Consider the following 13898-nt stretch of genomic DNA (forward strand, 5'->3'; position numbering starts at 1 on the left):
GGGGGGTTGTTTCTTGACCGTGATGACCCCTTGATCCGCCAATGGCTGACGTTCATCAGCTATGAATTTGTGACGTGGCGTGATTATGTCGATGATTATCCAATCATTGCCCGTTAGGTAACATAAGGACCCACAAACGTTAATAAGATGCACAGGTAATGTATAAGTGGCTCCAACCCGTCTCACTACGGACAGGTAAATACAGCTATATACAATATACACCTGTCCGCTCATATACAAGTAAATGTATACTCGAGACAACATATCAATCAAACGAAGGAACACATATACATGACTTATAAAGGCTATTAAATCAGGGGAACCACATGATAAGGCTATTTGGGTTATGGTCGCATTTCCTGTACTTTTGCGCGAAAGTAATTACCTGTGTGTAGACATGATAAAACCATACGAGTAATACCAATCTAACTGCAGAATTACGGTGTCATGTCTGTCATACGATGTTTAGATGGGAAATGGCCATCGTCTTTGTCCGTTTAATACGATCATATAAAATGTACATCATAACAAACAAACCTTATATATATATATATGTATGTATATGTTAGGAAACGGTGTACTAGCTGATTTCCTTGGTTGGAAAGACAGGGAAAGCATCCTTAACTCTATTCGATGGTTATAATTTTGTCAATTGTATTTTATACAAAAAAACACCGTGGATTTTCATTTGCTTGTTCCCTATGATCTAATATCCACTATTGAGCTAGTGATACGTATGATTTTAATCTAATCTAAGGGATTCTTAATTTACACTAAAACTTAAGTATCCTGTCTAACGTGGTCTGAATTTACACTAAAACTTAACTGTGCTGACTAACGTGATCTGAATTTACACTTAAACGTAAGTATGCTGTCTAACGTGATCTGAACTTACACTAAAACTTAACTGTGCTGACTAACGTGATCTGAATTTACACTAAAACTTAAGTAAGCTGTCTAACGTGATCTGAATTTACACTAAAACTTAACTGTGCTGACTAACGTGATCTGAATTTACACTTAAACTTAAGTATGCTGTCTAACGTGATCTGAATTTACACTAAAACTTAACTGTGCTGACTAACGTGGTCTGAATTTACACTAAAACTTAACTGTGCTGACTAACGTGATTTGAATTTACACTTAAACTTAAGTATGCTGTCTAACGTGATCTGAATTTACACTAAAACTTAACTGTGCTGACTAACGTGATTTGAATTTACACTTAAACTTAATATGTACGGTTTGAATTTTCATTCGGTCCTAGTGTTCAGACACGGTGTACACTAATCAAATAATTTGTTTTAATTACAAATAATGTGGAATCCATGTGTTCGGACTTAATATGGGTGTTACACTGAACATTTACACCTAAGTATGTTGACTAACAAGGTCCACATTTACACACAAAAACTCCGACTAACGTGGTCCCAATGAAAGCAAGGTTCGGTTCAAATGTTATGGCGGGTAGTTTATCAGAAATATCGTAATAAAATATCTGTTGGGAAAAGTAGTTTTTTTTACACATAAGTGACACACATATCCAAAATAATCGGTCGCGGTAGCGTCCTAGAATAGCTACCAGCTTCAAAGTTTTTTATGAAGATTTTTTTGGCTGCATTTTACTACTAGCTTATCATCAGACATTCATGTGATCAAATTTATTAGAGTATATTTTTTTCTAAATGATTCAATATTCTAGAGCGACTAGTAGCGACCCCAAGTACAACCGTTCTAACACGTAGGGCTTTGTTTAGACCAAGTGTTGCATCATTGAGGAAGAGGGGCCGATGTTTTCTTGACTGGCGTTTGACATTTGAAATGTACATGTATATCTTTGTTAATATCGGAACTGAATTTAAATAAACGTGACGATCACATTACAATATTACAATCAAGAACATAGACAAGTGTTAGTGTGTATCACTTGCTTTAGTACAATGACACCACGAAGTAAGAGAGATTTAATTGAGTTCCGTGATTGACAACGTCAGTCTTTATTAGACTTTGTGTATCTATTTGCTACCTGTGTTACCTGTTTCGTCGCCTTCCTTATACCGGAAAAAAGTATGGTGCCTGTGTTAACGACAGGGGGGAAAACTGGCACAAAAATGCCGTCATCAATCTTAATTTCAAAGTTCCATAAATAATTAATATCATTCATTAATATTTCACACTTTTTCTTTAATCCAGGTATAACTACTAATTACTTACTTAAAACAGAAACGTCAATTCACACTCTCAGGTACTAATGGTAATTAATACCTACCAGGTTATAACATTTGTAAGTACTAGCACCTATTACCATTATCAGTAATGTAATAATATATACCTTGAAAAATGTAGGCATGCCCGACCTGTGATTCCTGTCAATAATAGGTTATGTAAATTGTGTAACAATGATGTAGAAAACGAGTATCATTATTTAATGGAATGTATATTTTATGATGATCTTAGATTTGTAATTTTAACGAAAGCAAACAATGTATATGAATTTTTCAATGATAAGAACAAATTTGAACAGTTCAGATATGTGATGTGTGAACCAGTTCTCCAAAAGACACTAGCTAACCAACTGTCTCTTATGTGGAGGAGAAGAACTATGTTTCTCCCATATTAAATTATGTTTTATAATTAGATGTGCAGGTATGGGGTGAGGGATATATAATTTGTCGGTGGGGATAGGCCCAACCACTCTTGTATATCTCTTACACTGTTGGGGTACATGGTATTATATATATATGGAAAATATAGTCCTGTAACAAATAGAATTTTATCAAGCATAATTGTTTTTATAAAAACTGGTTAATAACATTACATGTTTGAAGATAGTTTTAAAAGTAAATAGTGTGGTTGTTCTTATAACGTGTCCAATAGGTCATTTTGGCTAGACACATTTTATATTCAAAGGTATATATGTATTGTGATTTTATGAATACTGTGTGTTTGACACGAAAATGAAATATTTGAACTTGAACTATAATATAATACCAAGACATTGTCACACAACCTAATACCATTATTAAGTACAATATACCATGTAATACAATTGTTAAGTACTTATACCATTATTAAGTACTACAATGTAATATCATAACTTTGTGATTCCATTAATTAATAAGAACTACGATTTAAACAATTCATAATGACTATCATGTATTACCATTGAATAGAACTATACCAGGTAATAACGCTTTATATAAAAACAAAACATTCCTAACAAAGTATACGGAAGTTTATATAAATTCAAATATCAGGCGAGTGATGTCACATATGTCAGTATAAACATACTCTACACTTCTGAGGTGTCGCTATCTCGGTTCCTGGCTTTGTGTATTCTGCTGTCATTTAGCTGTCAGTCAAATGTGACACAGATTTCGGCTTTCCTTGTGGGAATAATGTAGATGTTGGTCGATTCCTGAAAGTACAGTTTCAATTGGTTTAAACTTCAACCCCAGCTCTCACGAAATTTGACTTCCAAAAATAAGTATAGAACAATGAATTTTTCAATGTATTTCCTTATTTTTATCCGAGCATACGTAATGGCGACAATCCGAATATATTTAATAATGATGAGTACGTACTAACATTGTTTTGTCTTAATTTCATTAAACTCTTACATCTTTATTCGTGATTTATAAAGTATTATAGGAACACATTATCGGTTAACCACGTCACGTTTCATTCTACGAATCTCTTCATTTGCTCCTTATTTGAAGACACAGGGACCTGAGAATTAGTCACAATGATATGTGGCCCTAACATGAGGTGTTCAGGGTAATGTTACACATGTGATGGTTTAGATCAACTGTCACTGATGACTCGTCTATATCATCATTGAGGGACGCATTTTTTACAGAATGTCTCGATGTATGAAGGGACGCCTTTTTTTCATTCACATGCACCTATCAAAAATTACAACATTAAAAAGATGGAAAACGTACGCACATAACTGTTTCAGGCGAGAAAAAAACGTAACCTTACTTGGTATTTTCACTATTTTATAACAGTCTCTAATAAACGATGACGTCAAATTTATAATTATTTGAACGGTTTAGTATAGCTTAACTTCAGGAGTTCAATTCCCAATTATAGTTGGGTTATAATATTTCTCTTTTTATATAAGTTATTCAGACTTATCTGCTCCTGAAAGATAATTCCCCCGTTTGTCCACTTCGGCTATGGCGAACAATTACATGGATGACAATACACAGGTTATCGATTTCAGGGTCTTAATTCAAATATCTAGGTCGAAGTGGTCAATTACCATATGTTTCCGGGGTAACAGTGACGTAAATTGATATTTCGATTCACGCCCTTCCTAGAAAAGCAAAAGCTAGTAAATGACACCGTGGTGTCGCTGTCAACGGGAGGTAGCTAGGATATAGGGTTTAGTTGGTATGGAATTTATATTGTAGGTCATCATATCAAAATAGTACCCTAATTATCAATATATGTCAAAGAAGCGTACGGTATCACTGAAAATGAATATAATTGCATCCTGCTTCAATACATCGTCGGTAGCCAAGGGTTACGATCCGGTACGTGGTAGGCATTGACTAGCGGTAAGACCCCAATCCAGTATGATATTGTATTAATATTAAGCGATACCTGTAAATACATGTTCTCGTACTTTTACACCGTAATTTCAATCACTGTATTACTGGGTTGTATATCATACTTACATACTTTGTTGTCATTACATTTACAGCTAATACATGTTTATAATATGTTTATCATTTTGCCCAGCTGCACTTGAATAATGCATACCGTTGCATTGTATTATCTTATATTTTTATATTGTAATACGATGTACTGTGATATGGTATGGCGTTGAGTTATATTGTAACAGTATATTATAATGTTCTTACATGTATATGTATGGTATGGCATTGTATCATACTGTACTAGAATATTACAATGTAGTACATTGTATTATGATGTTCTGTTATAATATATGTCATTATATGATATTGTTTTTCGTTGTATTGTACTTTACTGTTATTATTATTTATAATGTATGACATATTGATGTTAAATTGTACATCTCTTTAATATGCTGTATTGTTATAATCTATGTCATTGTATGAAACTGCGCTAGATTATAGTGTATTCTATAGATATTATGTAAGACTGCATATACACTCCCATATATTGTAATCTACGTCAGTATCTGCAGTTTATATAATGTCCACGTGATCAGTAAAAGTCCAACCATACACCTTTTGGTTGTGTCATCTTCTATATCAAAGGGAGAATACTCCAATTACAAAACTCGGAGTGGAACTCTTATTCGCGACTAGTACTGATACGCTTTACCTTAAACAGTTCAAAAACCTTTTTGGATTTTTTTAATATATTTAGACGAAATTTCATATCACAAAGCAAAAACTTTCATTTGTCAGGGTGTCTCTTTTCAAATCATATCGACCTCTAGAAACAGTGAAAGTGGCGAATTGGTCAAACCAGAGACGAATATTACGTTATTATGTAATATATGTCTCTGGTCAAACGGATCAACTGTGATGTGAATAAATAAATAAGACATAAAGAAACAGTATGCACACAAAATATCTCGCAAATCTGCTCACATGTTTAACCTTTTTAGAAAATCACGTTGTGCCGTAACGTGAGGGCCGTATTCTGTTAACGGTTGTGTAATTTCCGCGGTGAGATGAGAAGGGCGTGCTGCGGATGTTTGAACCATTATACAACTTGTCAGATGTCGGCGAGCTTGACCGTACGTTACAGATGGTTCAGAGTACCACGTATATGTATAATTATATATCATTATACCTCCCACTGGCTATATAAATAATTAAAGGCCAGAGAAAATCAATCGAATAATTAGAAATAGACTTAAGCCATAATACTACGGGCTATGATGTTGCTGCCTCGTAAAAGGGAGACATACTGTACGCATACTATTCTGGAAGGGTATTTTACGTGTATAGAAGACATCCCCTCCCATTAATTCGGGGAGGCAGATACCTGTGATGGAACTACAGAATAGGCTGAATATTGAGGGAAATATAGTGGGTCGAGCGGTGAAAGAGTGGGGAGGATACTCGAAAAATTACGAACTTGGGCCTATTTCGACCAAAATTGACCAATTTTTAATTTTATAAACACATGCAGAGAGAGAGAGAGGTCAGGATTTTCTGCAATCTTATTAAAATTATACTTGAAATTCCGCTCCTCTACAATACACATCAATACAGGTATTACTTGTTATCGTAGATGAGCAGAATTACGAGTCTTATTTTAATTAGATCGTGATTTTATTCTATACGTCAAATGAAACTTTAATGTTAAAAAGATGCTCTGCAGCTAGCGATATGCGTCGTACCCATTAATAAAAGTAGACCCATTAAATGTCCGTTTCCATGCGACCTTTTAGTAGTTTGAAACGGGTCATGTCGCTAACAAAGTTTTGTCTGTAGCAAGGAGATATTCACCCAGTATGCAGTCATCTGGCTACGGAAGCAGGCACACAGGTGGCCGCCTTGTGCGTCCAAATGACAGGAAGAGAACTAATTAGTAAGTCATAGTAAGAAACAATGAGGGCGAAGGTGTGTATTGGTGTTTCCTGGAAAGGACCTGAACACCGGATACTACCTGCTGGTGTCTGATAGGATCGGAATAGGACGGAAATTTCAATACATCAGATGCCATATTTTATTGATACATGCTGTGACACACCCACGACTGTAAAAACAGCTGTTACAGTGCGTAATGTTACAAAAAGATGTATATTCATAAATTATTCAATAACATGCAAAGTACACACAACTGTTTATAAAAGTAAAAGTTTTATATTTTATGTTTTGGAACAAAACAGCTGTTCTTATTATAATATAAATATCCCCTGAAGATTTTACAGATAAAACTTTAAAACTTTGCAGTTGAACAGACAGCGGACATTTTAATTTCGTATAACTTGCAATAAGTGTGAGTTCCTCGAGTCAATGAGTAAAATAAAGCCAAAGCAGAAACGAAATGGAACTTTCAAACAAATGTGTCATCAGCGAATTCTTCCTTTAAATCAGAGTATATGCGTCTCCGCAAGGATGAATTATTGAACTTCACAAAGACTGATTTCCAATAAGTGTCTGCGAACAATTTCGGAGAAATTAATAGGATGTATCGATTATATGGACAAAGAAGTATTACCGACAATGACAAAGATTTTCTTTTTTTCTTTTTTTTACAGATGAGACCTACAGATATATTTGTTTTGGCTCGGATAACCAGAGACATATTTAGTCTGTGGAGACTATGGAATTAAAATTCAGGTTTGGGTTGGAAAATTGGCGAAGTCAGGGTAGCCGCCAATCACTCTCTGCTTGCACGTGAATACTGTGTACGTCCTTGGGGAACCGCCCTCAGTAGTTTCATCAAGACGCGTTTTAAGATGAAGATAATATGTATAGAAACTATTTACGCTTTTATCTTAATTTTTTCTAGATTATAAAATTCTATGAACACGTTTCTTTCTTTTCTTAGGAATATATAAATGCCTTTCTTTTCTTAGGAATATATAAATGCCTTTCTTTTCTTAGGAAAAGAAATGCATTTATTGTCAGGATTTTATATATAAACGTAATATTAAGGTAATGGTATAGTATTATTTAACGAATGTTTCACTTTGGGTTGGCGTTCTTGTAAAGGGGGACTAACTCATACCGTCTTATACGAACAGCTCGTCGTCCCATATCACCACGCGCCAAAATGATACTTGGTGCGTGAAGACTTTACAGGGCGCGTGCCGTACACCAGGATTTCATCAATATATAATTAAGTGCGTGGTTTGTACTTCTGAGCTTTTTGTTTGTCAGACGGCAAAATATTTATCTTTATTCAGAAAATGTAAAATCCTGACAACTATTTCATTATTTACCTGCGGTAGAATAAAGTACACGACAAAGCTATTGTGTTCTCTTTATAATGGGAACACTTTAGTCAGCACATACAAGTGTCAAAATCGTTAAAATTACGCATGTTAAGAATTCACGACATTATCGCCATCAGCTGTTTCCCATTGTAAAAAATGTGACGTGCCAGACTTAAAATGTATAGATGTTTTCTATCCAACAATTCCGAAACCCTTGGGCTTTAGAAATTAGGGGCCGGGTCCTTTGATGTACCCTGTCGCCAGGTACAAAGAACGGTACTTAGAGCAAGCGGTACATAGTCCCTTATCTTATCGTTGAACATTACCAATTAAGGGGCAGATGGTCGGCGTGTAGAGGACTTAGCTAGGTGACAAATCCCGCCAAAGGCTCTTGATTCATTTAAAACTATCATCTTTACTCTCTTTTGAAATCCCCGAAGCTAGAAAATAATTCGGTTTGTCGGAGACAAATAAAACCATAAACGTCCATTATGCAAACATTTCAGTCTCCAGGCTAACTTACCTATTGTAATACCATATATTGTTTATTATGTCGTTACTCATGTATCGTTTGTATCGATCTGTTATGCTTCCTTGACCGTTTGTATGGCTTTGCTGATTTTCATATAAAATATCCAGAGAAATTCTATCCTAAACAAATCTTAAATTACGTTAATTGCTCCGAATAGAGCTTACATGCATAATAATCATCTCTGTGAACAAATGAATACAATAGTTCTATATAGGTTTCTGCTTAATAAGAATAACTTTCGTTCTATTCGACAGAGACGTATATATTACAATAAACGTATCTGTGTTCGATATAAAAAAAAAAAAGTAAAAGCCAAAACACATAATGTTTATGGGTCTACACAGAGACTTTTATATTAATAATATAATTTATACGTCGCTGGTCTACATAATTCATTAAATAAGAAAAGCAATGCTTGTAATTTTAGTCCAATATTAAAAACATCAATATATATCGAATCGATATTTCCCATGGAATCACATTACTTCCAACTCCATGTATTAAACAACTATAAATAAATCGATTGTTTGTCTCACGGATGTAGAAATACCAGAGAAAGAGCTAGCCACTTTCTAATCAAAGTAGTACATACGTCTCTGTTTGCTTCTAAATAATTATGGATATCATAGAGATTAGTTTCTCAATCGTTTGATTTTTTTTAATAGTCCAATTGCATGTTGAAAATTCCAAACCGTTATATTACTATATATATACTAATAGACATTTTTTACGTGCCTGTTCCAACCAAACAATAAAAAATGAATAAAATTAAGTAGTACCAGGGACGTATATATATATACTGTTCCTGGTAGTACATTGAAAAAAATGGTCTTAAGAACCGATAACGATATAATTGTTATTGCAAACAAATTATAATATTTCTAAAATGATTAAAAATCATAGAAGGTAAAAAAATCTCCTGAATATAGATATAACCACAGTGGCGGACCCAGAGACATATTGGGGNAATTGAGGAAAATTGTGAAAATACATGATTTTTAATGAAAATTTTCAGGCTGGGGGGTTTCCTGAAAACATTTTAAACCTATTTCATAATTGATGAAATATATATCGGAGTACGGTGTCATCATACATGTAAACACATTTTATGATCATTAAAGGTTCTTCTCGTGAGCATGTAATGAGTTATGATATTGTGAAATCCGGAGGTACTCAGGTATAAGCCTAGCTCGCCTAAACAACTGCCGCCGTCGTCATATTTCATATAATTTCATGAGACTTCTACTCAGCCCAAATTACGTTGTTATATGAAATAAAAACGGAGTCGAGTGAGTTATAGAATATTCTCTCTCATTTAAATCACTCAAGCGTAAGTGGCTAGTGGCCTGTTTGTTTTGACTATCAGCTTGTAGGCCTATGACACATTTACAGTGTTTACGTATGACTTCTATATTTAGATCTGCCATATATGGTTAATTACTACTTTGAGAGCTTGGCGCTGATTGGCTAAAGCCTGACAAGTGATGTCACGATTGTTGACGTCAGCAAGCTAGAACTTGATAAACACTGAGGCGGACGCCATATCATCTGTGGGGAAGCGAACAAAGAAGGCTTGGATTTTTTTGTGGAAAACGGCCGAATGCGAAGTAGAATTGTGAGTAACCAAGAACATTTCATTTCTTCAATCATAATTGAATCATATTATCTGGATTCTAGACGTGAGAGGGCAAATATTCATCTCAGTAGAAAACATTCCTGGACTCAAATTTTCTTACTCGGTCTATGAAAAAGAAACAATGAAACGTGAAGTAAAAAGTGCTGTAGACTTTTTGTCTAACATTCTGAAAGCAGCAAATTTAGGAAATGACCAACAGATTGCCTCGTTTAACAGTACCCTTCAGATGTTACTCACCAACAAATTTGAAAGCCATTGGTTCCCAGAAAAACCATGTAAAGGCAGTGGATACAGGTGTATCAGAATAAACCACAATATGGACCCATTGATCATGCAAGCGGGTGTGTTTAGTGGACTAAACAAATTGAGAATGTGTTCTACACTGCCAAGGGAACTCACAATGTGGGTAGATCCTGAGGACGTGTCTTACAGAATTGGTGAAAATGGCAGCATTGGAATTTTATATGACGCCGAAAGTGAAAGTGAACTCCAGCAGCAAACCCAAGAATCTAGCCAGTCCACTCATCAACAAACTGACATGGATTCAATCAACAAAAACTATCAATCATGCAAAGAGCAGCTGATGAGTGTGTCCAAGGAAAACAACATCAATCAGCTCAAGCAACTGGCAGCTTTTGTGTACAGTTAAAGTGTTACAGTTACAGTTGAGAAGCCGATGTCTTTCTTGGTCATTTCAGATCATCCTCCGTCGCCTCATCTGTACAGTAACATTTCAACGGCCATGACCTCATTTGATCACGGACTGCGATATTTGGGAACAATATTTTATTTTTAAAAAGAAAATTATTCCAGTATTAAATTTCTATGGAGAAAATGTGGTTGTAGAATATTGTAGTGCTAGTTGATACTTGTGATTTTAATGTTATTGTGATGAAAAAAGAATTAGGAGGAAGTGTTTGGAGTACCAAGAAGCAGTTTATTATTTTAAGTGTGAATGATAGGATATTAGGGCAATAATTTGAATGAAATGTTGTCCTCTATTCTGAGTATAATTGTGAGATGCATGTTTGAAATCAAATCCTGCAGCCATAAGATGGAAGACGGGGGTTATATTTATGTGAAAGGTTCTAAGTGCGCCCCTGTTGATTCAGGGTATGTCTTTCACTCATCTCGCGTCCCATAATGATCTCCATGTTTTAATATTTGTTGTATGTAGAATATTTGTGTATGTATAATTTGCAATGCACAGTTAAGACCAAAGGGGCATTTACAAAAGTTTTTGATATTTTTGCCTCTTTAAAGGTGCATAATTTCTAAGAAAAATTAAAAGCAAGAATAAAAAATTCCAATTTTAAATGTTTATCTACTGATTTATAGTTGTTAATTTAAGAAAGAACAGAATGATGAGGGAAGGTGGAGGAGGAAAGAATTATCAACGGATAATTAGAGATTACATGAAGTCGGCTTTTCAAAAATATATTTTCTGGCTATGGCTAATTCCAAAGTATTGTGGATCCTCTACCAGCAGAACAGAAGTGTGAAATGTTTAAACCAATGTCTGGACGATTGTGACAAATACATTGTGTATTATTATTGAAACATTATCCAGGTCATTGGTTTAAACATTAAAGTATAAAAAGTTCACCTTTCTAACATATATCAAAGGAGATGTTGTATGGGAAAAAGGTGGAATATTCCTGTAGGGAATACAAAAACTACCAAAAGGAACTACGGTAATGATTTTTACTGGAACCAACACATTTTTCTTGTAAAATGTTTTGGGTCCCGTTTGTGTGATCCTGTAAAGATTCTTAAACAGCTCAAATTATAAAACTGGATTATGAGAGAGAGAAAAAAAGGAAAACTATTGAGGAGAGGTGGCAGACGAGATGGGATCATAGCATTTTCTCATAAATGTTTCTGGTCCCTTTGTGATTCTAGGATGGTAAATATGATATTTGTTACTAAAGAAAATCATTTGTGTAAAACTCGATTCATGCGAAAATGTTTGGGAAAGATCATGCAACAACACAAAGAAAAAAGTTGGGAGTCAGTGCTTGTATACATGGTGGTATCGAAGTCTCTTTTCAGGAATTTACAGAACATGTCCCATCAAGCAGATTGTCAATATGGCCGACATTTTTTCCCCAAGTGGCGGCCATTTTGATTACTCATTGTTGGTCGAGAAACTACGCAGTAAACACAAAAACTAGGTCATATCATTATATTCACACAGAAAATATCTTGTCTGACTATGTCAACATTTCCTCTATCTGATTTACTTCATGATTTACATATACCTGATAAATCACGATTCCTTTCAGAAGTTAATGTTGATATAGCTATACAGGTAAAGATTGCAAAGAAAATAATGAAATGCATGAAGAAAGAATAATTTAAAAAAAGTAAATTCCTGAATTAATGCTCAATACAGACCTTACGGTGGATAAAGAGACTAACTTTCATGTTACCTGAAATTTGTCATTCAATGTCAAAGTTACTTAAAATAAGAAATTCGTATAAATTGCTGATATTAAAAAAACTTTCTATGACTGTTGTAACTTGTCTAAGCTGATTTCACTTGAATAAAGATAAACACTCCAGAATAATATTCCATTACTGTATCACAGATTTCACTTGAATAATGATAAACACTCATGAATAATATTCCATTACTGTATCACAGATTTCACTTGAATAATGATAAACACTCAAGAATAATATTCCATTACTGTATAACGACTTACATGCATCTTTTATCTCTAGATTTAACTGAATTTTCTTGTATTTACCATTGAAATGGTATTTTAGCATCATGCACATCGGTTGTTAAAATTTATCAGAACAATCAACAGCTCACTTAGAACACAGGGACCTGAGAATTGGAGGTCACAGTTTGGGCCACTTCTGACACAGTAGTCTTGTATGGCTCCACCTCCAGTGAAAATATATAACATCAATGGAAATGGCATTCTTACGGAGATGGGTCCAAACACATGTGACCTAGAACTAATTTTCATGCCCCTGTGAGTTGGACCAGATGCAATGAAATCAATATAATTTTAAGCACTTTTGGTTTGACACATGAACCTTTTTTAAAAGTATTGTGTAAATGATTAAAAGTTAGTAAGTTGTTGTATTTGAAATTGAAATATTTGATTATATCGCATAACTTTTGTTTTGTCTCGTCATCTTGACTGTTTTCATCATAACCAGTAATCATCCAAGACGAAAATAATTTCATGGATCAACGATCATCATCCTTGCCAGACATGATCATCCGTAAGGAGTAAAGATCAAAAGCCTGTGATCATCCATAGAGATCTATCATCGTCCTTCCTTGAGGTGATCATTCCTGGAGGCTGTCTTAACTGTGGTTATCATGGTGGTGGTCATCTATACAATAGTTATCATAGCAGTGGTCATATAATAATAATAATAAAAAATAATCTATAAAATAGTTATCATATATAGTGGTGGTCATCTATAGAATAGTTATAATATATAGTGGTAGTCATCTAGAGAATAGTTATCATATATAGTGGTGGTCATCTAGAGAATAGTTATCTTATATAGTGGTGGTCCTCTAGAGAATAGTTATCATATATAGTGGTGGTCATCTATAAAATAGTTATAATATATAGTGGTGGTCATCTATAGAATAGTTATCTTATATAGTGGTGGTCATCTATAAAATAGTTATCATATATAGTTGTGGTCATCTATAGAATAGTTAGAAATAGCGGTGGTCATCTATAGAATAGTTACATATAGCGGTAGTCATCTATAGAATAGTTATCATATATAGTGGTGGTCACCTATAGAATAGTTATCATATATAGTTGTGGTCATCTATAGAATAGTTATAGATAGCG

The 13898-nt window shown here is 34.3% G+C and overlaps 1 protein-coding gene across 1 annotated transcript; it reads left to right on the plus strand.

Annotated features, from left to right (window-relative positions):
* The first annotated feature begins 9931 nt into the window (after positions 1–9931).
* On the plus strand, positions 9932–11382 carry LOC110442111 (protein BTG1-like). Its single transcript, XM_021485560.1, has one exon. The coding sequence runs from the start codon at positions 10184–10186 to the stop codon at positions 10709–10711; it is 528 nt and encodes a 175-aa protein (XP_021341235.1). The 5' UTR covers positions 9932–10183; the 3' UTR covers positions 10712–11382.
* The last annotated feature ends 2516 nt before the right edge of the window (positions 11383–13898 follow it).

The sequence above is a fragment of the Mizuhopecten yessoensis genome, unplaced genomic scaffold (genome assembly GCF_002113885.1).
Source record: "Mizuhopecten yessoensis strain PY_sf001 unplaced genomic scaffold, ASM211388v2 scaffold716211, whole genome shotgun sequence".
NCBI classification, from domain to species: Eukaryota; Metazoa; Mollusca; class Bivalvia; order Pectinida; family Pectinidae; genus Mizuhopecten; species Mizuhopecten yessoensis.